The sequence below is a fragment of the Chlamydotis macqueenii genome, chromosome 4 (genome assembly GCF_036417535.1).
Source record: "Chlamydotis macqueenii isolate bChlMac1 chromosome 4, bChlMac1.mat, whole genome shotgun sequence".
Lineage (NCBI taxonomy): Eukaryota > Metazoa > Chordata > Aves > Otidiformes > Otididae > Chlamydotis > Chlamydotis macqueenii.
This window is the reverse complement of record NC_141559.1, coordinates 82298130-82325672: the sequence shown is the minus strand read 5'-3', so window position 1 is coordinate 82325672 and position 27543 is coordinate 82298130. Positions and strand designations below refer to the sequence as shown.

The 27543-nt window shown below is 43.6% G+C and overlaps 1 protein-coding gene across 4 annotated transcripts in view; it reads right to left on the bottom strand.

Moving 5' to 3' along the window:
- ATRN (attractin) overlaps nucleotides 1-27543 on the bottom strand; it is a 149095-nt gene that overhangs the window by 55755 nt on the left and 65797 nt on the right. For 2 of the 4 annotated variants that reach the window (XM_086746152.1, XM_086746153.1), the window contains exons 13-24: nucleotides 27415-27536; nucleotides 26791-26929; nucleotides 25485-25666; nucleotides 22938-23154; nucleotides 20673-20858; nucleotides 18682-18915; nucleotides 17419-17556; nucleotides 12321-12414; nucleotides 11367-11419; nucleotides 9570-9664; nucleotides 8982-9060; nucleotides 8423-8580 (exon numbers count right to left, since the gene is read on the bottom strand). In XM_086746152.1, the coding sequence (XP_086602278.1) occupies nucleotides 8423-8580; nucleotides 8982-9060; nucleotides 9570-9664; nucleotides 11367-11419; nucleotides 12321-12414; nucleotides 17419-17556; nucleotides 18682-18915; nucleotides 20673-20858; nucleotides 22938-23154; nucleotides 25485-25666; nucleotides 26791-26929; nucleotides 27415-27536 (1697 nt within the window). Of the gene's footprint in view, nucleotides 1-122; nucleotides 1349-2626; nucleotides 2846-8422; nucleotides 8581-8981; nucleotides 9061-9569; nucleotides 9665-11366; nucleotides 11420-12320; nucleotides 12415-17418; nucleotides 17557-18681; nucleotides 18916-20672; nucleotides 20859-22937; nucleotides 23155-25484; nucleotides 25667-26790; nucleotides 26930-27414; nucleotides 27537-27543 lie in introns of those variants that run through there. The other 2 variants (XM_086746154.1, XM_086746155.1) reach the window with 2 other exon arrangements.

Here is a 27543-nt window from a genome sequence, read left to right as displayed (position 1 = left end):
CAGCAGTCACAGGTCTGATACACAAAGCACTCGAATCCAAGAAAGCATCATTTCTGAAAGCTTTATTCAGAGCAGAATCGGACTCCCCCGTCTATCTGAAATCTCATTCAATCGCAGCGGCGCGGCTCTTTACTGAGGCACTAAAATGCGGATTTCGCTTCAAAACTCAGCCGCGGTCATCCCGGCAATGTCCGCGCCGAGGGTAAGTTAAGGAAAGCGACACAAGGCAGCGGCGAGAGGGCCCCAAAGCAAGGCTGTTCATTAAAGAGAACACCATCCAAGGGGTTTGCACGTAACAGTTCACACCTCATTCCTCGGCACGCAGCGTAACCCACTGACGCGCGAGCGTCTACGCGCAGGGTAGCGCCAGTCGGCCGGTCCATCACCGAACGCAAGCGTCGCAAACGAAAGGCCGATTTAATTACATTGGAGGCTGTCCTCAATTTGCAGGTCTCCCATTTGTTACAGGTTCCCGCGCTTCAACTTTTGGCAGCTCCTCGGAAAACAGCGATTGATTTAAGGGAGATGAATTGTTCCCGCCTTTCGGTTCACCATTCACAGTTTCGGCAGATGAACTAGACAGCAACTCGACGTTTTGACTGGGTTCCCAAATATTTTCCTATCTTGGTAAAACAGCATATTTTGAAATATCGAGAGTAATTATGACAACACATTATGTGACTGAATTAAGCTCTGCACGGCGCATTAACTTTCTGTGTAGAAAGGAATAAAGCTTTAGAAAAGGCTATATAGACCCACGGTCCTGAAATAAATCAACTGGGAAAAGCCAGAAAAAAAGCTTCACCAAGCCCATGCAGAGAGTTGAGAAGCTAAAATATGTGAACAGCAGAGGCAATTTTACCTATTTTTCTACTACAGCCTTTAAGCGACTTGAAAATTTCCCACCGGTTATCAAATGCTTTCAATCCTCCAACAGCGAAAGCTGTCTAACGCCGCCGCACCACTCCACCAAGCAGCACGTACAGCGATGCTACGTCGTCACGGTGACGCTCTTTTGAAGCCCAACACGATCACGAATCGCCGAGCAAACAATGTACAGGGAATAACCAGCGAGACTGCGCAAATGGTACATTTTGTATGCAAGAGGCTGCAAAATCCATTTGCCTCTTTTTGTTCCTTGAAGCATTTGGCTCATAATTAACGTTTAAGCGCGTTCGAATTAAAATACTTCAACCAACGCGAGGGAAAGAGGGGAGGCAATTGCCAGTTAATGATACAATTACAAACTGTGTTTTTTCCTTAATCAGCTCCTAGGCGTCTTACTCAGAAAAGCAGAGATCAATAGTAAAAGGCTTCGCGGCGAGGGCTCAATCTGGGAAAATGAAATCTAAAATCAAATGGGACAGAATGTTAATGAAAACAATAGTTTGGGTACCAAACAAGACAAGAACACGAGTTTATATTTAGTGAGTGGTGGAAAAAACCATCAACAGTAAGCTGTAAGGGAGCAGAAAGCTTCCAGCCATTAAAAAGGGGTTGGAGTCAGCTAAATTAGCGACTCTGATTTTCACCCCCTGTGCGTTCAGGAGAGGGACTGACTCACTGCCATCTGCTCCAGGTAAACACAAGCTGATTTAAATGTTGTTAAAAACTGCTGATATTTACCCGAGTATCAAAAGAGAGCTGAAAATTCTCCCTGTTAACTACTTAGCTCCAAAACTGACGTCTCACCTCTTTTGTCTGGGTTGAAACCCGTGAAAAGAAATCCTCTGAAAATTTCCCCGCCGAATTTTCTTGCTTCTTATGGCAATATTGTATAGCTGATTGTTTGCATTCTATAATTCTTTTCTAATCTGAGATACGGTTTGAGCGAATAACAAAGCAAATATAAAGAAAACAGAAAAAATAGGGAGGAGGGGGGGGAAGATTGGTGGAAAAGAAGGAATTTTTAGGGCAGTGCTTTCCGAGCAAAAGAGAGAAAAGTGAACGGCTGGGGTTTGCATGATGCTTTCTACCAAAGTCCCCACGGCCGTGCCAAAGTCTGTTAGCAGAGAGGAGCCGCAAAGTGCAGAGAATGGAAATCCCGAGGCATTTTCGACCTTACCTGGGTGTTCAAGAAAGTCTGGCAAGGAAAAAGTTTTAAGCAAACTCCGCGGCGTAGCTCTCATCCTCAGAAACACACCCGGGCGGGAGGTTTTAGGAACCAGCTTGGTGCCTTTTGAAGGCTTTCTGCATTTTGCAGCTTTAGTTCTTTTACAAAATAAGCAAGTCATTAAAGCAGGCAGGGAAAGGCACTCCAAACCAATATACTTAAAGAAAAAACCCTCCAAACCGGAGTGGTTTTGAAGAGAGGTGGAGCAAGAAGGGGAAAAAAGCCAGAATTCAGCATTGGCAAGGACACAGCTATCTCCAACACAAAAAAGCATTTATACTCTCCGAGGCCAGATTTTAACAGGCGAGGAGAGGGAAGGAGATACAGATTTCAATCAAGAACTTCAGAATAAAGTTTCTAATATTAAAAAAAAAATTCAAATGCGGATTGGAGACTAATTGCTCTGCACTGAAGACCGTACATTTCTGAAGTTCTCTCTTCTGTTTAGATACATCTCCTGTATCTAAATTGAAAATAAGCCAAGATAAGAGAGTGTACACACAATGATTGTTTATTATGATATTCAAACAAAGGAAAAAAAAAAAACCCAAAAGACCAGCTGGACATGCTGCACCGCAGAGAAACAGAGCAAACACAGGCGTAAAGCTGCGAGGCGACACACGCGCAGAAGGACGGGATATTTTCCAGCAGGCTGGCAGCAGCGGAGTTTCCCTGACTTCATCACACTTCTATTAAAAACACTCAAAAGGGAAATGGAAACACGTTCTGTAGCTGCAAAAAAAAAGTTTAACGGTGTAACTGCAGGAGACAGCCTCTGAGATAAGGAAACCGGTTTGCATCCCGGCCGTGCTGCGACATCTAGTTTGAATTAACGAGCCAGCTCGCCCTGAAGGACGCAACCCAACTTCACAGCGACCTCTATGCAGTGAAACAAGGGACGACCACTTAGAAAAAGAAATAAGAGAGGAAGGACGGGAAAGGTCCGAGTAAAAACTATTCCTGAGAAGAAAAGAAAGCAGGGGGTAAGCGCTGAACGGGAAGTCAGGAAAGCAGAGAGGTCACCCCACAGCTCTGCTTTAATTCTTGTAGTGAATCCCAGACAAGGATCGATCGCTGGAAGATCTTTGTCCCAGAAATCCATAGGTTAAGTTATCTTCTCTTTTATCTTATTGAAGATAAATGCTTGCAGAGAACCAAGAGTTCCCCAAAAAGGAAAAAATAGGGAAAGCAAATAGGAAAGAGGTACAGGAAGGACAGGTGGGAACACAGCTTGCGATTAAGGAGAATTGAGGGCAGCTCAATCCAGCATGATGACCGCACAAGACCTGAAAGGACATGGTGAGTCCTGGAGACAAATCACACTTTTTCACTGATTTTTCTCTATTTTTTCTCTATGGAACCATTACTTTTCAGAATACCATCTCCCACTCATCAATTGCTCTGAAAAAAAATTATCAGGATGGTGAGAAATGTTAGAGGAAAGCAACGCCCCTGCGTGGTGTGAGAAGCACAGTGTCAAACTGTGGAGTGTTTTAGCATCCTGTGTAGAAAAGCGTTCACGTGGCATCAAGCCTGAGAGCACGGTTACACCAGATGGAGAACGGACTGAGAGTAAAGCCAAAAGCAGATCTTCATGGCTAGAGGCTCTTTGTGGAGGAGCCATGACAACCCTCACGAGGACAGACCTAGCAAAGAGGGGCTAAGATGAGAAGACAGTGAGGTGGATTGACAACTGGCCAAACAGTTGGGCCCACAGGATGATGACCATCGGCATGAAGTTTAGTTGGAGGCCAGTAACTACCCAGGAACCCCAGGGGTCATACTGGGTCTGGTCCTATTTAGCATCTTCATTGATGATCTGGATGATGCAGCAGAGTGTACCCCCGGTAAGCCTACAGGTGACACCAAACTGGGAGGAATGGTTGATACATCAGAGGGTTGTGCCGTCATCCAGAAACACCTCAACAGGCTGGAGAAATGGGCCGACAGAATCTCATCTTCAACAAGGGGAAGTGCAAAGTCCTGCCCCTGAGGAGGAACAACTTCAGGCACCAATATGTGCTGGGAGCCACTGGAAAACAACTTGGCGGTACAGGATCAGGGGGTCCTGGTGAACTCAAGTTGAACATGAGCCAGCAACGTGCCCCTGCCACAAAGACGGCCAATGACATTTGCTGAGCGTGCAACAGCTGCATTAGGTAGAGCATTGCCAGCCGGCTGAGGTAGGCGATCCTTTCCCATCTGCTCAGCACTGGCAAGGCCACACGTCCAGTCCTGGGCTCCCCAGTACTAGAAAGACACGGACACGCAGCCCAGTGTCCAATAAAGGGGCACAAAGATTATGAAGGGACTGGAGCATCTCTCCCTGTGAGGAAAGGCTGAGAGAGCTGGCGCTGCTCGGCCTGGAGAAGACAAGGCTCAGGGTGGATCTCAATCTATATAAACACCTGAAGGGAGGGTGCAAAGAGGACAGAGCCAAGCTCTTTCTAGTGGTGCCCAGTGATGGGACAAGAGGCGATGGGCACAAACTGAGATACAGGAGGGTCCCTCCGAACATCAGGAAATACTTTACTGCGAGGGTGACCAAGCGCTGGCACAGGTTGCCCAGGGAGGTTGTGGAGTCTCCATCCTTGGAGATGTTCAAAAGCTGGCCTGCTCACGATCCTTGGCAACTGGCTCTGGGTGGCCCTGTTTGAGCAGAAGATTTGACCACATGATCTCCAGAGGTTCCTTCCAACCTCAACCACTCTGGGATTCTGTGAAGAAGACTGTGCCGTTTGTCAAATTAAAGAATGCAAAATGCACACTTGAATCTCCAACAGTTATTAAAGGGTGTAGAAGAAAGCTGGTTTTATCTTGCACTGAATTGAGAAATGCTGTTGGGTTGCTGTAAGAAAGGAAGGAGGAATGCTATGTTGAGCTATGATAGGATCTCCAGCAAAAGGAGGTGCAGACGGGCTTCCTGGAGAACAACGACGAAGCCCCAGCAAAGTAACGAAGAATTGTTACTGCAAACATGGACTGTGATACCCAACACCAACTGGTATTTGGAGAAAGATGACAGAAAAACACCAATTTTGGGGAAAAAAAGTTTCTTAGATATGAACCAAAGAGCTTCCTAATAGAAATCGTAGGGATCACATTCCTGGATGCAGTATTGCTGCCAGACTTCTTCAGAAAGAGTCTCTCAACCAATACAAGCTGAAGCCATTTCAGACTTTGCTTCGGCAAGTAACAAGGACATTAAGAAGAGCTGGTGACATAAAATTACCTTCGACTGAGTGCACACAAGCACATTCATATTAAATTAAGGATAAAACGAGGTAAATGTAAAAGAATCCAAGTTCACTCTTTGTAATCATGAGAAATTAAATAAGGCAGTAAAATCAAGGGGACTAAGGAGATAAGGAACGGGAAAGTGGCCATCTAAGTATTTTTCTTAGGTCAAAGGAGCAAAACTATTTCAAAGCTATATCCTCAGAACTATCTCAAGAAGGACCCTAGGAACAACTAAAGAGTCTAAGCGTTATGGAGAGGAAAGATTCATCAGCGATGTCTTAGAAGCCAGCAAGTAGTACAGAGATCAAATAAGAGCGGCCAAATGCCAACCTGTGCTAGACCTCAGCCAACGGTCAACAAAACAGCAAGAGATGTTTCAGCCACAGAAGTAAAGGAGACCAAAAAGGGAGAGGGAAGAGAGTACGCTGAAAGGATAGGCAATCTACCAGCCGAGTGTGGCACTACGGAAAATGTAAAACTTAGAGGAGGGAGAATCTAGATATTCACACTCCCAAGACCTCAATAGCACGCAAAGTTTCAGGGCAAGTTTTGAATAAACGAACTGAAGCAGTAAATGAGAAACTGAATTCAACAAGCGATAGAGCTGACAACAGTAAACTGTGATGGGCCAGTCCGTTATTTTCTCTCTGTGAAAACAATGAATTGTACAGACCTAGGAAGTACAGCTGAGCTAACCCAGAGTTCATTGTGGATTTCAATACAGTGGAAGTTCCTGGGCGAGATAAAGGTGGTGAGGATTATTTCGAGAGTCGCAGCGGTTAAGAGGGACAGAAATTAGTTCAAGGATTGGCATTTGGACAGACTTTGACTGATACCTTCATTAACGACGCAGATTCAAAAACAAAGTGCGCTAACTGCACAACCTGCCGACAAAGTCAAAGGAGATCATCAATAAAAATACGGAAAAGAACCACACAGAAGAACAACTAGATGATCTTCAGGACTGGCAGTATTACTCAGTAACAGCAGTGGGATACCATTTTACGATGCTATCAGGGACTGAGAAGAACGTTTGCTATCAAGCCTGCGAGTTCATCAGTTGGAAACCATGTCTATATTAAAATTACTAAGGACTACTCATTGCCGCAGCCGTGAGAATGAACAAAGCAAAACACTGCCACAAAAAGATCTGGGAAAGTCCATAAAGAACCTAGAGATAGTGCTGGACAAAGCAATGGTGAGACCTGATCGCCTGACCTTATACGCGGCTGATCAAAACCGTACGGGCGAGGTTAATACAAGCGAGCGCAGAGGAAAAACAAATGAGGAAAAACTGAACCTAAATAACCTCTTTCACAGGACAAGATGATGATACAACAAGCAAACACTAAAGGCTGAAAGAGGATATGACCTGGCCAAACTCATCCACGGAAAGCGGGAGACTCCGCTGCCAAGCAAGAAGATGGAGGGGACGGTTAAGCCCAATGACAACACAGGCGCAGGGAAAGCTAGCAGAAATTCACTGGAAGTACAGGCAGGGTGGAGAATGGAGTAAACACAGGAGAGCTTAAGGGACAGGAGACAGCACTGTTCTTAAACATCCACAAAGCCCTAACGTACAGGTCTGCATCCAGAAATAGCAAATAAATAAATCAGGGTAAGGTACAGTCCAGCACTGACCATGGAAAGCAAACACAAGTTAAATAAAGTATGGGGTTTTTTTTCCTGACTCCTGTAAGAGAGAAGCCTGAATATATAAATTACATCAGTGCCTACCTTTGTACACAGGATGTTACTTTCTCTACGGAAAGCAGTACTTATCCTAAGCAAAAACAACGAGGCTTAGTACCTGCTGCTTGCGTATCCTATGTCACAAAGATTTTACCTCGCAGTTCTTGCGGACTCCTCCGTGTCTAAAACTTAGGACTGGATGCTGAACTAAGACTGGAGCAACTTGTAAAGTAAAAACTCTCCAGCTGGAAAGTGACGACCAATATTTTATGTGGTATTAAGAAGAAGCAAAATGCAGTTCAAAGTCAGCCTACCAAATGTCTGCAATCAACGAGACAAAGTTTCCCGAGTACTTAAAACCCATCATCTTTACCAGAAGGTGATGCAGACACTTCACACGTATGCCTAATATTTTTATTAACAGAATGTTTTTTTCCAGGTGGACCTCATTCCCTTGTTCAATATTATCATGTGCATTAGCTTTGTTGGAAGTGATCCCTAAAATACCAAGTAAATTAATGTGAAGTTGTCAGCTTTCACACAGTAACTGCTTGAAGAAGGGTGAAGATGGAAGAATTCGGGTTCTCACATTTGACCAAGCTTCTGAAAGGCGGTATTCAAATATACAGAGCCTTGTTTGAGATTCCTGTTCCAGACCTGGTCCTTCAAAAGGCGCCTGTACCACTCCAGTACGCTGCGGGTTGGTACTTGACCTCACCCAGAACGAGAAGCTGGCCAAGGCCTCTCTGAATTATCAGCTGCCGCAGCGGCTGCAGAGTCTCCGTGACTGCAGGCTGTGATCTACGAGTGTTTTCAGATCCACTAAGCTTCATTCACTGCTTCCTCAGCACCAGCCTCATCATCACAGGCAGTCTCACACCTGAGGCAATGCCTGTGTTAATTGACTGCACCAAATTAAGGGAAAGAATGAGCTTTAGTCTCATTCTGCAGGTACCACCAGTCTTGGGGAGCACAAGGAGAAAGGGGGATGGCCCTCCAGCTGTGCCTCTTTTTTAAAAAGAAGAGACAGGAAGAACATTTCCTCTGTTTTCTTTTGGTTTTTGTCTATACAAGTCTTTGTTTTCTTCAACATCAATATACACACCTAAAGTCAGAGATCTCATTAGTACCTAAGCCCTGCTAACAAGCGAGCATCTCACTTGATTTCACAGCGCATTTTGAGATCCGCCGGGCTGAGGCAACATCAGAAGCTGACGCACCTTTTTGCTCTTAATTAGGAACATCAAAACCCTCCGTCTGCTGCAAGATTACACTGAGAGCAGGTTCAGCGTGGGCAAAACAAAGCACACTGACTTGCCACACCGCTTGAGAGACAGAAAAAAAGTACTTTTAAATAATTACTTTAAGAGTTCCTACCTGTATTTTTATGGGCCAGGTGAAATTGCTGACGTAAACGAAGAAAGTGATGTTGGGATTGTTGCGGAAATCAAATTTCTCATTGGAGAAACTGTCCTTGTACTCCTTTATGTTGGTTCTCGAAACAACAGGAATTTCCTCCCCAGCCTGCGTGCCAGCTGTTTTCAAATGTTAAAGAGTAGCAAGAAAATATGTTTCCACGCACATTTTAAGTGGCAAACAAAAAGGGCAAAGCATCCTGAATTTTAATGTTACAAAATTAACTACTCATCTGAATGCTGCCACTTTAAGCCACATTGCATTATCAAAATCACTGTACGCCAAAATATTGCACTACTTAAAATCAAATTTGCAACTCTGATGTTGCCAAAATACACCATTAAGATAGAAAACATCATTATTTTTAGTATTTTACTTCTGCCCCCCAAGCCTAACATTTAAAACCATTATAGAACAAGTTTATAGGGTAAAAAAAAAAGTTTCCCCAATTAAATCTGCATTTGTTGAAAACTGTTAGCTGAAACAAGCTACCAAGAAACTCAGACCATGCTCCTTTTACCTGCAAAACTTGTGGACCAAGTAATGTTGAGGTTGAAGTTTTTAGATGCATTGATAAACATGTCCAGGTCTCTGTTTTGCTAGGGAAGAAAAAAAAAAAAAAAACAAACAACATTTTTAGGATAACAATTTTACTACACTGTTTCCCTGCAAATCTTCACTGAAAAAAAATAAAATATTGGAATTTGTTATTTACATGAAGCAAATACATCAAGTAAAAAATTATTTACATTTTCTGAAAGCAGCGTTCTCCTCCCCAAGGAAAGCGTAATAAAGAGCAAAACAAGTCACACGCACAGAATGTCAGAGACACAAGGTATGGGGTGAACAACAGAAAAATCGAGTTCCTCAGCAGTTGTTTAGACAACCGTAAAGAATCAACCGTTGTTCCTTAGGAAATTTTACCATGAAGACTTGAAACTGCGCGGCCAAGCCAAGCTCAAAAAGTTCTGGTTGCTCTGTGGAGCTGGACATACGTGCCGTGTTAAGAAACTACATCTGGAGACGCACAGAACTGTAACAACTCATCGCCTCCACGGCCAAGAGACAACACACAGAGACCCAAAGGATTAAGTAGAAAAAAATTTACCTCTTCGGGCGTTGCTACAAAGTTGATTGCTGTGTAATAGCGATCATCCTCTTGAGAAAGGCTGAAGGTGAACTGATAGTCAATGAGAAGAGTATCTGCAAGGAATGCACGGAGAAAGTTATCCCACGCCTTGGAACATATCAGACTCCTGCAAAACAAGGCGTGATGTCGCCCAAGTGTTTCTTGCACAACTAGGAGTCACCGCGCTGTTACAAATGACTCCAACCTATGTATGATTCCACGCAAAAGGGACAAAAATATTTTTTACGTTGAGGCTAGAAGGGAAAAAAAGGAGTTTGCTGACATTTTCCCAGCAATAGCCTCCAGCGTACGTCGGCGGGCTGTACAGGGAGGATTTCCACGGAGCAGCTACTTATTAATGGCCCCAGCTGTCATCCTGCTCTGGGTCACACCATGTCCAGTCACACCAGGACCAGTTTTTGGCCTCCCTGTATGCCCTCCTATGCTCATCTCTGCTTCGGGCTGTGGTATCCCCTCCCTGCTACTCAACATCACACAGTCAGTTTTGAGGATACACCCACCACTCTCAGTATCTTTTTACTAAAAAGCAGTGGAATGACTCGTACTTATTCCCAAACCCAAGCAGAGATATTTCAAGCGATAAGTACGAAGGTATACACTAGGTGTTATTTTTTTCTTCTTGCCTCCTGGAGACCCCTTGTTGGGTAGACACGAGCTAGAAAACCTACAACTCCTACAAATCACTAAGAAAATTTCAAGGAAGAAAACCAACTGAAACTGAATCTGTACAGCATGAGGTTGATCCTGTAAGAACTCAAAAAAATTTTTTACACTGAGGGTGGTGGAACAGTGGCCCAGGTTGCCCAGAGAGGCGGTGGATGCCCCATCCCTGGAAACATTCCAGGCCAGGTTGGCCGGGGCTGTGAGCAACCTGATCTGGTTGGAGATGTCCCTGCTCCTTGCAGGGGGTTGGACTGGATGGGCTTTGAAGGCCCCTTCCAACCCAAACCGTTCTATGATTGCGAAGTTGTTTTTCTCCCCATTTTTGCCCGCTTTAGCACCCCTGCCACTGGCAGCAATGAATTAGTTCATCCTTGCAAAGAGACTGCCACGAGAAGCCATGAGTGCCCTTGTTTGGCTACGCAAGCAGAATACACATTTGCTAAATACAGCGTGTCGATAATTTCTGTTTGCACAAAAATCCTATTTGCGACTTGCATCTTTATGTAATTTAAGATTGCATCTATCCATCCCTGCCAGTTTGCTGATTGCTAATATTTGCAAATACAAGCTGGAGAGCTTCCGTTAAGTAATCGGAATCTTGGCAAAGGACCTTCTCGAACTGCACCGGAACCCAACTGTTTATTTTAAAGGAAATGTGGCCATTTTGAACCCTTACCCATTCTGATACGGAATAGAATTTGGAAATAAAAATAAAAATAAAAAATTCATTTTGCACTTACAAAAATTCTAAAGGCATGCTTTGTTTTTTACTTATTAGGTATATATTTTAGAGTATTCTCCAGAAGACTGGATTTCCGTTCAAAGTCACGTGAAAGACATTGCAGAGTTTGTTCTGAAAGATCCAGTCATCACACAGACCTTGTCAGGAAGTGTATTTTGCTTCTCTTTAAGCAATAGCTTTGTGAAAATGGAAGTTTTTTAAAACTATTTTTTAGTCCTTTGCTTGTATTTTAAATACATAATCCCCTGTATTTTAAACAGATGCTAAGGCAACTGAAACTAGTTTTAAATAACGTAATTTAAACTTCAAACACATTTTTTATCTCCAAACAAAATCCCAAGAGTACTCACAGTAACATGTTCCTTTAAGTGGGTTTCCCTGATATCTATTTTCGACTTCACACCTAGAAAGAACACATATTTTTTAATAAACGGATTTTTTTTTTTTTTCATTTCTACTTATTCCCAGTCACTAAAAATCAGAAAATACCACTTGTGCTGATAATGGTACACAACTAAAAATACAAGATCCATGTCTGAGCTACGCTGGGCTGCTGAAGAAGTTCCACGATCCCTGCAAGTCAAACTAGTATGCAGTAAAAAATGAAACATAATTTTCTGGATATTAACCTTTGCATCCACTTGGAATGTATCTATTAGCTCTTTACAAGGCACAGAACTGGATTACTACAGTAAAAAAACTAAAATTTCCATTTACAGCTATTCCAGGATCTGTTCCTATAAATGTTTACTCATGTGAGCAACATTTTAAAAATAAACTTGGCAAGGAAATTATTCGGAATGAAATTATTTCCACTAACAGTACACTAAAAGCACTTCTGTTATGTTACAGAGAGACCTCCAGCAAATTTGTTGCTCTGACACTGCTCCATTATAACACTTGAATGTCAAAGTCTTATTTCAGAAATATTTACACTCCCCCAGAAGAACATCAGAGGGCACAGAGAGTAAAAATCTGCCAATTAAAGAGAAACTATTGAGCGATAAAGCTAAGCAGTACACATAATTTGGGAGGTGAGGGCATTATTTTTTCACCCCATCCCTTCGGCATGACATTCCCAGTTGAAATGTTCTTTTAAAAATTGAAATCTTCAGGGAATTATTTTGCTTATGTTATCCCCTCAGGGGAAGCACGGCTGGCTGCACCGTCAGTGGAGTTAGTCAGCTGTCAGCAGGAAGAGATGAGCAGAGACATCAGAAATACAATCATTTAAAAATGCCGGGGTTCCACGCCGGTACGCGGGCAGACTTTTGATTTCAAGTAACAAAGCGAAACGCACTCACAGTTGACACTCGTCTCCTTTTATTCCCTTGGTGGTGCAGAAACATTTCCCTGAATTCGTGTTGCAGACAGACGCGTGGCCGTTGCACTTGCAAGCTGTTGAGTAGAGGCGGGGCGGGGGGAAAGATGCAATGTTGAATGAATCAAGAGAAACAGATTTCACAGCAATTAAGTCCTTTAGTTGCCAAACTGAGACACATCAACAGCTAAAGTGCAGATGAAAACCCATTTGGTACTTCTTTGCTGCAGAAGGCAGCCAAAAATAGAACCCTGCATCTAAACGGAGGGAGTGTGGGCTCCAGGACTGACGTTTGGTACGAAATCATGATCAGACTGTGCTTTTTAGCCTCAAAAATTTATTTAACTTACTCTCTTGTTGTTAGATAGCACGAGGGATATCGTAACTGGTAAGAATAAGACAATATTTGGAATAGTTTTGGGCTTGCTAACACATTTCAGTCAAACTCAAAACTCTTTAAGAAAAAACTATTTTTGCAGATAAAGCGAAGCTCGTGGTGCTTTTAGGGCTTTTTTCTAGAAATAAATCAACCTTTGAGAAAATAATGTCATTATCAACAACGTCAGTGTACCTGTAGTGTAAAATGGCTGGCGCTAAGAATACGATGTCCATGCTGTAACTGGTTTGGGGTTCGTGTCCCAGTATATTTTAGAATAGCTTCGCCCTGGTCTCAGGAGCTGAAGTCATGGTTGAAGCAAATCAGCCATGTCCCTAGACTACATCACGTTTGTGGCAAGCCAAAAATAGACCAGCTCAAACTCCGAGCCTGCTTGAGATGCAAACCAAGGTACGACAGTGGGTACGTACGGGAGATTTGCTTCAGAAGATTGTTCCCCATTCAAATTGAAATGCTAATGTTGACACACCTTGAGACCTTTATTCATAAAGAAGTAGAGAAAGAAAGAGCAGATGCAAAGAAAACCCAAAACCAAACCACCAAGCAATAAAAAAACCAACACAAGCAGTTGTCTTTGATATAACGTTGACTATAACTAGAAGAACGGCTGTAATCTTTTCCCAGAAGGCAGGTGCCTCGTAGAAGTTGTTCTACCAATGAACTGGAAGATGCATCACACGGAAAAGCGTATAATGTAAGAAGGAAAAAAGTACACAAAGAGAAGACCCCTCATCTGAACTTGCTGGAAATAGTATCCTTTAACGAGGAGGAACCAGCCTTTAAGAAGACACGTGCCACTCAATGTACCAGGAGATTCACAGCCATGAAGTCCCCATCCTGGCTATCCTTGCCAACCGCGGACCTTATTTTATGAATCCTTTTGATGTCTTCTTTATATTGGCATGTAATTGAAGCTATAACGTATCAGAGACACTTAATTGTGCTTCTCAGATGTGGATGAGTGGTTTCCTAGCAGCAACACGGAACAAAATATGAAGACGCGTAAAGGCCTATTGTGGGAACAAGTAGACTGAGTGAAGATTTGACAAAATAATTGTATTCTGTGAAGCAAATACACTTCTCATTAGCGACACTTAAAAAAAATATATAATTCTTAATACTATTGAGAATGCCTTGTACTGCCTTCCTTATGCTTTGCAAAAGGTAAGCCAAGTGAAATCCTATCAATATTCATCACTAACGTACATAAAATTAGGAGAAATTTCCAATTTCACGTTGTTTAGATGCAGATCACGGTATCTTGGGCGCTAACATTAACACTTCCTCACCTTGCTCTTCAGCCATGTGCTTATCAAGAAGACTGAACACTCAAACATCTTTATTTAAAATAAAAGTTACTTATTTATCTGTTTTTCCATGAGCCCCATACTGGAGATCATTCACTAAAGGACTGGAACAAGCACAAAGAAGAGAAATTTTTTCACGGCTTTTCAGACAACTACGAAGTTTGGAAACAAACTATTGACAACATGTACTGGATGTCCTCGCTGGAGTCTAGAGTCTCCCTTCAGAGTCTGATGCTAGAGCAGAAAGCCAAAATTATTGGCAACGGCTTTTTGTCAGTGAAGCACGGTAACAGGCTGATGATGAACCACCTCACAGCAAGTCCCCCTCCATCTTCTTCGCAAGCCATGGGTCACAGACTCATTCAGAGACGGTTATGGGGGATCTCCACTCCTCTTCCTACGTTTGTGACAGCCCAGCTTCCCAACGGTAACTGCGTCACCCACCCGCCCAACGCCATTTTTCCACGTCGAGGGCTTTAGTCGTCCCCCAAGGCCCTCACGCAGCCCTGGGAGCGGGGAGCTGGCAGGACCACGGCGCCAGCACCTCATTGTGGGCCACCAGCAAGCATTCCACGGAGGCGTTTGGAAGCGCTGCCGCAGCAGCAATCTGATTTCAGGCATAATAGCGCTTTCCGTTCTCTTGCAAATACCTTTCTTATCTACCGCTAGCATATTTTCATGTGAAACTTTAATCAGAAAATTCAAAAAATCCTGAATGCAGAGAAAGCACCTTGCAGCTATTTTTCCATTTGATGTGCTGCGTTTCCTGCCCTTCCCAAATAACACTTCTCTACGTTGGCCGCTTCCTAAAAGCGGCCGCTGAGGAGTGATTTACCTACCGTTTAGTTATTATCTGCCCAGCTCCACAAACCCCAATGCCTGTGATGATATGCAAACGATTCTTTCAGAGAAAGTTTGTAATTTTTTTTTTTGACACAAGCGATGTAGTGACGTTCACCTGCCCTGGTGGCACAGAGCAGGAGGAGAAGGCATCTTATTCCATCTGCTCTTCTTATTCCTCCCTGGCTTTTGAACCCCATCGCTACCGCTTCCAGCTCTGCATAGCCTTCCCTGTTTGAAGACCTCCTGCTACCCCAACAGCGTCGCTCAACCTCCTGATGGCTCAGCAGAATGCAAAATACCAAACACTAACGCTTTTTCCAGCACTGGATATTTGCTATTTCGATATTTATGGTTCTGAAGATGCTGGAGCCACTGGGCTAACGCTGCAGACCTGCACATCAAGGTACCAGGACTCACACGAAGCGTGCAAACGCACGGATGCTTGTGCATCAGGATGGAGCAGACCAGCCATCACCAGCACGGATGTGACCGCGGGCTCCAAAAACGGAGCGGCACACACCATTGCACACAAATGCACAAAAAGAGCGGAATCAGCACATCGTTAATGGGAAGGAAGGAGACCATGGCTCAGAGGAGGGGAGAAGCAGGAGTTGGCTCTGCTACCCGTCGGCCAATCCTTATCTGCAGAATTCCCCTCTGGAAACCTTTTCACTGAGGAAAAATTACTGACGGCCAGCACTCGCTCTGGCTGCATCAGATAGGACGATTTCCTCTCACTTCCCCTCTCCTGATCCAGCTCGGTCTTTCTGCCCAGCTTCCCGCTTCCCTCATTCCCCTGCCTTCACAGTAAACAGCGCTAAGTCACAGCAAATTAAAAACCTGGGCCCAAAGCACTCGAGAGCAAAGCACTTCTGACATGAGCTACCAGTTTCATCAGATAACGACTGAATGCTGCTCCAGTCTCTCAACACACTTTCTAATTTCTTTTCCAGGCATCCAGATGACTTTAGTCTATCATTCATTATCTCAACAACAAATTATTTTTGGACAATCCTCACGCGAAAGAGTCCAAAGTAACTTACTCTCCATTTCCACGCGCATAGAAAAGCCATAAATACCAAACGGCACGTTGTGATCCAGTGATTAAACCTGAACGCGCAGAGCAGAATTAAACATTTTCTCAGGCCAACTCAGACTCAATTTACTCATTCCTGCACTTCAAATTATCTTTCACACGAAATGAGTTTATGAATACCAGCGGTATTAAATCTCGCAGATAATGTTCTGAAATAAAGTGTCAGAGATGCACCTTTCCCTTTGTGCCCGTGCCGTTCTGCTGCCGTAATTTCCTATCACAGCTCCTGCAACACCCTTTTCTCTAAGTGAGGCAGCCTCGTCCCTGTCTGTGATCTTTTCACCCTCTTCCTTCCATCTGTCCACTGGGAGGTTCTTCTTCCTAGCCTCAAACATCACCTACTTGCTCTTGCTTTAGGAAACAGGACATTCACGCTCCAGCTACGGACTTCCAACTTCATCCGAAAGGTCGATGCTACTTCCAGTAAACGTCCTAAATGAATTCCCAGGTATTTTCTACTGGATGCTCTTCACACTTGAAAGGAGCAACTCAAAGTCTTGAATGTCTCCTCATTAATCACCTTCACTTATTGCTTCCAGGACTCATACAAACCACCCACACTCATTCCATGGAAGTATGGATACTACTCCGACGCAAGCCAATGTTAATTATGTCCTACTTTTTCTATCAGTGTCTCTCATTGTATCACTCCACCTAAACCTATCCCATCCAAGCTCTTGGGAGCAAGAAGTATCTTCCCTTACATCTGCATAGCACCCACCACAGCTGGATTCTGGTTTACTATTGGTCCCCACGCTACACTACAAAAGTTGCCAGAATTCAGAATAATGTTGCAAGGTTCAAGGTCAAAATTTCAAACCTTCGTGTTCATGTCTCAGTATTACCTGTCGTGGTCCTTCAAGAAAGATTATTTTTTTTTTCTCCCCAGTTTGTTAACTGGATCTTGTACAACCAAAAATGTTCTTTGTGCCGGAGAGTCCCAAAGCACTTTATAAACTTAAAATGCAATTTTAAGAGGGATTACCTAATCCTCAACTGAAACCCAGCCAACTCCTCAGCGAAATATGGCAAGTCTTTTATGAAGTAGACAATTATAACAATAAACATACAACGCGTTAACCAAATGCAATAGAAGGAGGAATTTAGATAAGCAGAAATTTGTTCAAGACATTGGGATTAACAGTTTCTTTTCAAAACACGATTGTCAAACACTAAAACACACACAGTTTTCACTGTGGTCATTTAAAGTTTACAAAGGAAGGGAAAAAATAATCTTTATCATGTGCAATGAAAGTCAGAGAATTTCATCAAGCAGTTTCCATATCTTTGATTTGAAGAAAGAAGGATTATGTCCTGCTCACAGGAAAGAAAAAAAATGTATTATCAGGATATAATTTCAGTTAAGACAGCAGAGGAATAAGCAAAAAGCGAAAAACATCAAAGACTTCAGTGCAGGAAGATTTAAGGCATCACTTACGCTGACAGGTCCCTCCATTAGTAGGATCACCGTAGTAGCCCGAGATACACGTTTCGCAGTGCTTGCCAGTCGTCAGGTTTTCACACTTCTCACAGATGCTTTCATTGACACACTTACTGTGCCCGTTACACTGGCAGGCTGAAGAAAACAGAAAAGGATGAGGAATGAGGAGACCTCAGAAGTCCACGTTCTGCAGAAGCTGAATGAAACCATTTCATGCACCTTCCAAACATGTTCTTACAGTCTCGCTAGCGATACGTGAACTCAAAGAGACGCGTGTATTGAAAAGACACGGAAAACGGAACTTTACATGTGTACTGGACAGACAGGACTGGAGGCAGCTCGTGGGATGGATTTACAAGGAGGAACGGGGAATAAAGGGTTCAGCACAAGTCCAAGTAATTTTATTCTACATATTTGGTGTCAAAAATATTATTTCAGAATCACCCTGAGCATCACTAACAGTTAAATCATCCTTCAAGAAGAGAACTGACTTTCCTTCAAAGAACCCAAAAACAAATAAATAAACAAAAGTTATAAACTTGGTAAAGGTTTGTAGGAAAAGAAAAAAATTCACTGGAGGAATGTCTTCATGTAGCAAATAGATAATTCTTCATGTAGCAAATCTCTGCAGCTCACCTTCAGATACCTGCACAACTCCTTCCACCTCCAAATGTGTTATTTCTTTTTTGCCTTCCAAACTCTTTTCCTCCTTCTGTTAACAGGAGGGAACACAGACACCACTACAGTCTTCAAAAATCTCTCCCTTTGCATTTAACTGTTGCTGCCGTTGAAATCACAGAATGGTTTGGGTTGGAAGGGACCTTAAATATCACCCAGTCCAACCCCCCTGCCAGAAGCAGGGACATCTCCAACCAGATCAGGTTGCTCAGAGCCCCGGCCAACCTGGCCTGGAATGTTTCCAGGGATGGGGCATCCACCACCTCTCTGGGCAACCTGGGCCAGTGTCCCACCACCCTCAGTGTAAAGAATTTCTTCCTAAGATCTAATCTGAATCTACCCTCTTCCAGTATAAACCCATTACCCCTTGTCCTATCCTTACACGTCCTTGTCAAAAGTCCCTCCCCATCTTTCCTGCAGCCCCCTTGAGGCACTGGGAGGCCGCTCTCAGGTCTCCCCGGAGCCTCCTCTTCTCCAGGCTGAACAGCCCCAGCTCTCTCAGCCTGGCCTCACAGGAGAAGTGGCCTCCTCTGGACTCGCTCCAACAGGAAATGTTTGAACAATTAAACACTGCTCGTTTACCTGGACACTGAATGAAGGACCAGTTGTAGCTGTTCTCCACAGGACACATGCTGACGTTAAGGACAGGCTCCAAGCTGTGTTTCGCCGTTGCGGAAGGGGTTGGCATCTTGACGGGTCCCCTGTAAGAGCCTTCGATGCACTTCCCCTTGCCGGTGTTGCTCGGATCGGTGCACCAGCCGCAGCCGGGCTGCTCCAAACAGTGAGCACACGTGCAGTAGCCTGAGCAGTTTTCGGCTATTAAAAAACCAAACAAACATCAAACTGTGGAACAAATCACTGCCCCAAAACACAGGCAACAGTGAAAGCAGAAACTCTTGTATGTCTTTTGCGATCTTAGGTATTTATCCCACCAAACCTGTAAATATTTATTCCGATATTCACAATAAATGATGTGTGTGTATATATATATATTTATTCTAGAAGCTAAGATAATTACTAACACAAAGGTTGAATTAATCAGTGAATTATGAAACAACGCAAGACACGTAAAGTTCTTCTAACCGTTAACCACCACCCACCAAAACCAGAGGTGAAGGTTCCCACCTACAAAAGATCTACGATTGATTTACAACACATCAGATTATAAAACGAGCCATCCGGAAGCAACGGCTACAAAACTGTTTACTTGCTTTCTGTCTCTTCTCACCACATGTTTTACTACCACACACGACTACTTCAAGTTTTTAAACCAAGCAAAACGCACAGAACACAAATACAGAACAGAATTTGTCTCAGGATGCTCAGAGTGCCACATGCAGATGCCCCAGGCCCAGCAATCAACTAAATTGGGGAAAAACCATCACCACCCTTTAAGTGTTCCTTTCTCAAATGGGATCATATTCCAGGGGTGAAATATAGAATAATTTTTATTATGGAAAAATTAAATATGGAAAAAATTTTCGATTCCTTTCCCCATACCATCTTAAAAAATATTTTGTAGATCCTTGCTGTTCCAAGATGAGCAGACTTTCTATCTTGACATTTAAATTAGCAATATTTGCCTCAAAAAAGGAAAAAAAAGTAGTAAAAAACCATTGTTTTCCATTATTTCAGCCTATTCATCTCCCGCCTGATGCTTCCTCCAACTTTGCACCTCTGGCAATACGAGAAGTTCCCACCCTCATGTTTGGAAGATCCCTGAAACTCATTTTCTCCAGCTCTTAAGTTTGCAACACTGAGCTACCCAGGTTCGTTCTCAACAGCTTCCAAAAGCTCATGGAGCATCTCAAACTGCCCAGCTCCCCTCCCTCTGCTACCCCAAGAGCTCTGGGCTTTCCTGACTCCCCTGCCTACACACGGCTCCTAAAGAATTCACCAGAAATAAAAATAATTTCTAAAACTGTCCCACCAGTTTTTAAATTTCTAGGCTATTGCACCCCAGTTTGAAAACAAAAAGCAATATTCCAAAGCACCATAAAGCTTATGCAGTTTGCTCACATCTACCTAAAAGGGGGAAAAAAAAATAAATCATGTATTTAAAATAAGTTATAAATTCCTACTGTGGGCTATGTGTAGACAATACTTCAGAATAAAACACTCATGTAAACCCTAATTTGTACTTGATACAGATAATCTAATGCTAAATTACACGGCTCTATGTATGAATAAAAGAGACACAGAAGAAATATAAAAAGAAGCTAATCACATGAAATCATGTAACAATTACTTTGAAGGGCAGGGATTCAAATGATGAAACAAGTACTTCCCCATCTGAAAAGAGAGTGGAGATTTCATCATCGCACTCGAAAGCCTTGACTATCTGCCGTTCAGTTTAATTGATAGCTCCCGTAACCAGGACCTGCTTCTGTTCAAAACTTTACGTGACGCAGGACGGAGCCGCACACGCCGAGCTCCTGGGGTCAGGCACTTCTGATTTTTGAAAATCCCCTGGACAGAACGACCGACGGGCAGAGTCTGACGACGTTTGCTAGCAAACATCAGCAAACACCAGACTCCAGCCCGCTCGGCGGGACGCAGAAGCAATTACTCACGCGGACAACTGCTCATGGTGTACCACTCCATGCACTGCCCGTAGGGGAAGGAGGCCACGTAGGCGTTGGAGTCCACGCACTGCTTCATGTTGCTGCACCACATGCACTCGGAGCTGCCGCTCGTGCACTCCCCGCACACGGTCCGCAGGGCGCAGGGCGTGCGGCACTGCTTGGCGCTGTGGTTGGCTGCGGGCAGGAGAAGGACAGTCAGCTTTCTCCCAAAAAGAAACAGGTACCCAGCCCCAAGATAGAAGGACAGAAGATGAAAAGCCCTGACTATTATTCAGGCTGAGAAACACTTGGATATCACAGACTGGTAACACTTCATTTGCGGTGTGGCGATGCTGGATGGAGCTGGAGAATATGAGAAATAAAGTAATACTGAAAAAAAAAAAAATCATTTATCATATTAGCTATCCCTCATGAACGTTAATGCTTTTTAAAGGTAGCCACCTTAAAACCAATTTAAATAAATAGTGTTAAGAATGTGGTCTTTATCTCCCTGTTGGCGTGTTCCTTAGACATTCTCCCAACCGAAGTGTCGGGAAGAAATCCCACGTTTTACGTGAGCACGCTGGGACTTGTCTTAAGTTGTTTGATCAGTTCCAGACAGAAAATGAGTACTGAAAGCAGGGCTAACTCAGGAGTTTGTGGTGCGAGCCAGCGCTTTATCACCCGTTTCAAGTGATTTTTCTCAGACCATAAAATAAAACGGATAAAGCTTAAATCAATACAAAGTGCTGCAAGTTCAAATGTACACAAGTCGGAGTTCAGGTTCCACATTTCCTGATCTGCATCCTGCACTTCCAACTTTCTTAAAACTCAGAGAGGCACTAATTAGTATGCAGAAATAATCAGCTATCATGGAGTGCTAACACACCGAGCCATTTCAGAAGATACGCAGTTCCAACAAAGCTAGGAGAGTTTTCCCAAAAGCAAATAGTTTCCTTTTCAAAGTTCTCCTATCTCCAAAGTGTCTTGCCCAATTAATTTCAAACTTTGATAAAATCCTCCTCTGGCTACGGAGCAGGGGAGGGGAGGAAAAGGGAGTTAAATTGGAAGGAGCTTTTATTTCATTTATTTTTTTTTTTTTAAAGCAGGAGATAGCTCCATACCATAATTAACCTAAATGTCACATTCAGGTATGCAATTTAGAGAAAAATAATTAAACTATAATGTACTTGAAGCATTTGACAGTTAACAGTCTAAATGTGGAGCTATTTTTAAAATCTCCAATTCCTGAATGAAGTAACTACAGATGACACTTTTTCAGAACCATTTTTCTTTGGCGAAGTCATGATGCAGCTCGTTTTAAGTGTAATGAACGGGATGCTTTTTACTCTCTAGGAAATATAAAAACACATTAGAATCATAGAATCACAGAATGGTTTGGGCTGAAAGAGACCTTCAAAGCCCATCCAGGCCAACCCCCCTGCCAGGAGCAGGGACATCTCCAACCAGATCAGGTTGCTCAGAGCCCCGGCCAACCTGGCCTGGAATGTTTCCAGGGATGGGGCATCCACCACCTCTCTGGGCAACCTGGGACAGTGCTCCAACACCCTCAGTGGAAAAAGTTTCTTCCTGATACCTAATCTGAATCTCCCTCCCTCTATTTTGAAACCACTATCCCTTGTCCTGTCACACCAGGCCCTACTGAAGAGTCTCTCCCATCTTTCCTGTAGGCCCCTTGAGGTACTGGGAGGCCGCTCTAAGGTCTCCCCAGAACCTCCTCTTCTCCAGGCTGAACAGCCCCAGCTCTCTCAGCCTGGCCTCACAGCAGAGCTGCTCCAGCCCTTTCATCATCTTTGTGGCCTCCTCTGGACCTTCTCCAACTGGTCCATGTCCTTCTGATGTTGGGGGCTCCAGAACTGGACACAGTACTCCAGGTGGGGTCTCACCAGGGCAGAGTAGAGGGGGAGAATCACCTCCCTCGACCTGCTGCCCACACTCCTCTTGATGCAGCCCAGGATGCGGTTGGCCTTCTGGGCCGCAAGGGCGCATTGCCTGCTCATGTTGAGCTTCTCACCCACCAGCACTCCCAAGTCCTTCTCCTCAGGGCTGCTCTCCCTCCATTCTCTGCCTAGCCTGGATTTGTGCCTGGGATTGCCACGACCAAGGTGCACTTGACCTGGTTGAACTTCATGAGGTTGGCACGGGCCCACCTCTCCAGCCTGTCAGGGTCCTTCTGAATGGCATCCCTCCCTTTCAGCGTGTTGATGGCGTGTGATGTATTAGTCACAAGACACACAAGTTAGATATCATTACCTGGCCTCTCGCAGACGCTGCCGTTGACTTCGTTGATGCACGTCGCTGCCTTCAGCCCCTGCTGGAAAGGCTCGGCTAAATAACCACAAAATCCAGCATCGCTCGGTTCGTCGGGGAGCCACTGGAGCAGGGTGTTGGTGAAGGGAGACATGTCTTCCCAGCACCAGTACGACACGTTGATTTTCCTCAGTCCAACCCACGGAGTCAAAGTTTTGGGCTAGAAAGAAAGGAAAATGGTAGATTTCATACCCAGTTTTGTTACCTTATGTATTAAAAGAAAATACACACTATATAATGCTCATAACAACTTTTCCAGGTTACATGTTGCAAAACTAGAATAAGGGAAATATTTGTTTCTCGGTGTTATCAGAAATAAATGCCACACAGATTGAGAAATCCTTCAGAAAACACTTTCTTTGTTCCAAACTACATTTCCAGTTATCTAAACTACGTGGAGAACAAATCAAACATTCACACTGGCTGACTATGAAATTAACTCCAAGCTGCTCATTATATGTTTGTGGCTCCTATAAATCGCTAGACATAGGAAAAAAAAAAATAATTCTGGAGCTACAGTTTGGCATGAGGAAAAAACCAGCAGTCCCCTATACAATTTAAAGGACAGGATCTACCTACTCTGCAGTCTGGGTAGAAGATCTCCTGCTCTTCAAGAGAGGTGGAGAGACTCAAGCACATCAAATCCAGAGCAGATCCGGAGCAGATGAAATCCAAATTAGTGGTGCTAAAAAATTAGTGGTGCTTCAACCAAATTCTCAATATGAAGAACCCATAACACAATGATTTCTACCGGCAATTTATTTTTTGGTTGACTTATTTTGGGGAGAGGCATTTGAACTGTGTTGGTACAGTATGATATTTTACTGTTGAAGTCTTTTCTCCATCAAAGCGCTTTGGTGGCATGGCTGTCCCAGGAAAGCTTTAGAGCAGACGTCTTTCCTCACCGCTACACATAACCATCACCTACTTATAGAATCATGGAATGGTTTGGGTGGGAAGGGACCTTTAAAGCCCACCCAGTCCAACCCCCCTGCTAGGAGCAGGGACATCTCCAACCACATCAGGTTGCTCAGAGCCCTGGCCAACCTGGCCTGGAATGTTTCCAGGGATGGGGCATCCACCACCTCTCTGGGCAACCTGGGCCAGTGCTCCACCACCCTCAGTGTAAAAAATTTTTCCTATTATCTCATCTAAAACTCACTAATCTGAAACCTACCCGAAACTCATATTCTGCACTCTTAAACCTTAGAACTGCAGCTTCGAACAGCAACAGGGTTACACAGCACTGTGTGCCAAAACCAACACGTTTTCCTACTATTACAAAATATCTATACACAGATTATTTTTGAAAGGATCATTTAGACAAAAAATAAAAGCCCCTGTATATTAACAATTTGTTTCTCCCCAGCGTAGGGGTTCAAGCACTATTAGGGAAGCGTTGCCATGTGTCTTTAGGAATTTACACCACATTTAACCACTGGGATGCTCAGGAACACCTGGAGATGTTCGAACCTCGTACTTTTACTACAGTATCTCACGCTTGGCTTCCTCTCTTTACAGAAGATTTAACAAACAATCTCGTCTGAATTGCACCTTACCTTTTCTTGGCTAAACTGAATCCCCTCTAAAACCCTGTCATTGCTGAAATGCCACTTGAAAATTACAGAGGGAATCAAAGCAGGGAATGTTCTCATGTCAACAGGGGAATATTTCTCTTCAGTACTGAAATCCTCCTCTGAAAAACAGCAATCCTACTGCCTCCAGTTTCATTTCTTCCATATAAACCCCTTCCTGATTGGCAGCCCTGCCCACCGTGGCCTCTGGGACCCAAGAGGAGTTATTCTAATGTGCCATCAAGCAGCTCAGCAGCCCAAACGAGGATTTCAGCGACGCTGCACAGCATCGGTCTTTGTTGGAGCTTTAGCACCACCTATACCACCTGCCCTGAATACCTCCGTGCTTCTGCCAGAGACCGGGAAATAAAAATATATATTTATTTTATTGATGCATGAAGAGGGACAGATTCCAAGTCACTTCTCACTGGCTCTGACAGAAAAGCACCTGCCACTAAATCAAACACAAATAACTCCAAATAAGCCAAGCGGCTCTGCGGAGTAAGAAACCAACATTTTAAAGAGCCGCTTTTCTGAGCGGAATAAATAACTTGAAATGCTGTACATGAAACACCTCCGGTGCCCTAAAGGGACCTTGATTTATAAAATATCGTGTACAAGTCACGAGAGGACTCCTGCTGCAGTCATGTATCCCACAAGAGAAACGCGCGGCTGATTTCATTACAGCAAGCGATACCTTTGAGGCACTGTGTATGTTTATATTTATCTTTCCCATTTACATTCTCTACAATTTCAGCTCAAAAGCACCCATAGGGTATGTTGAATTTCAAAAGAAAAACCAGTTCTTTTCAGTTAAGAGGCATGTCTATTCTGTACAGAGCATACAATACCACAGCAAGGACTTTGCTACAGTCGGAGCTTAATTACTCAGGGGACATAAAAAAGAAGCACTCACCAAAGACTGCATCTTCTGCAGCTCCTTCAGAACAAATTCTACCTTTTTCTGGGTCGTGAGAGAAGCCAGCAAAGCACCGTTGGACCTGCAGGAGAGCTTGGCGTGATCGTAGTTCTCCTTGGCGTTTGTAATTTTCAAGCAGGAATTGCCAACCAAATGCCAGTTGGTTCCGCAGATATTTTCTAGGGGGAGAAAAAGAAAGTAAACCAGCAGATGCAAGCGACCTTCACAATGTTCTAAGTAGTGAAAGAGCTCTTCCACCACAATAAAACCCACAGCCTGATGCCAAACCAGCAGGATCAGAGGTATCCATGTGTGAAAACACTGGAGGAAAAGGGAGCTGGAGTCAAATAGCAAAATCATTGTGGAAGAAAGAGTAAAGGCAAGCAAATGAGTATTTTGCTAATGGCTTAAAGCCCTTTATTCAATCGTCCTTGTTAGGACACCTTCCGACAGAAGAGGGTTGCTGTGCTAATCCTGTCCACACTATCAAACTTCCAGGATGAATTCCTCTTTCACCCTGAGCACAGCCATGCCCGCTATCAAAGAACTCCTTCTACTTCACAGGAACTATTTCCCCCGCTCATAACCACTCTTGCAAAAAAACCTGCTGGACATTTTCAGTGTGAATTTCTGTAGAGCTGATGTCTCGCTCCAACCTCGTGGTTTAGCTTCATCTAACCATTAAAAGGTCCTCTCTGTGTTAGTTTTTTGCCTTATTAGCTGTAAATGTTAATCACTGAAGATGCTATATTTCTCTCCCAGTCACTGGGAGGAAAAAAAAAAAAAAGACAGCCCAACTTACTACTTCCTCAGCTCCTGTGAGCTCCACTGGAAACACTCCAATACGAGAATTTTCCTTACACACTGTAGGTGTTATTTGCCTAATTCGTCCAGTACGTGCCATTAGGCTTTTGCACAATTCTAGTTTCTAAAATTAAACAGCATGCATTATTAAATCTAATATCTTGCAAAAGCCTATTATATCTACAGTGCTGCTTTTATCAAACGAGAAGAGAGATGAAATACAGCCTAATAATTATACAAATGATCATCCTCCTCTTCAGACAGTTGGGACCGAAAAATATTCCATCGCGCTTGCTGAATTTACTAGAAATAAGGTTTCATACCAAAGCTGGTATGATTAAACATTATTTACTCCAGCTTAGCACTGAAAATCACAGATTTGGAGTTCAAAAAAAAACAAAAGTGAACAAAAAAAAAAAAAAAAAGAAGAAAAACCAACATGATTTTTGGACTGGGTGAAGTTGGTGGTTTTCCTCACACAAATACAAGCAATACCCACCTGGCAGAGCGATGCACTCCTGATTCCTAGGTTCCCACTGACAGTTTTGATCCATGGCACAGCTTTTACAACTCGTCTTTTTGTTACAGTAATAGGCAGGGTTATCCTTAGGACAATTCTCATACAGAGTAACAGGAACCTACAAGAAACAGCACAGATGAGGCTTTTTTCCCATAAAACGAACGTCGGTTCCTAACAGCCACAACTACCACGCTGAACTTCACCGCTCAGACCTACAAAGCAACCCCCGTCCTCCAAAGTTGTGACACTGGCCACAGCCTCTATATTCAGAATATTCCCCCACGCCACCATCTGACACATTTTCCCTACTAAAGCTTTGACAAAAGGGTCAGGTTTTGATGGCAAACCCAAACGGTGATGCGTCTTAGTGAATTATCACGCCACCTCTCCCCCTGCCCTTCTCCATCCTCCTAAATGGAAACTCCCACAAAAAGCCCTTGGAGGATCAACTTGACAAAAATTCCAACACGTTAGCAGCTCAGAGCTACACAAGCACTGGAAATAAGGAAACAACAGGGGTCATAACACCAACAGGCGAAGGCATTGGTCACGGGATATTTTAAAGGTTAAATTTAAACTATGGAAGAATGAGAGAGAGTTTACCTGTTCCTCCGTGCAGTTGTTATGCATGGAGATACACTGGTCAGTGCACCATTGACAGCTGTTTGTGTTTGCTGTACAGCTGTAGCAGTCTGTAATCTGATCACATTTCTCATTGTCTACAGCTATTAA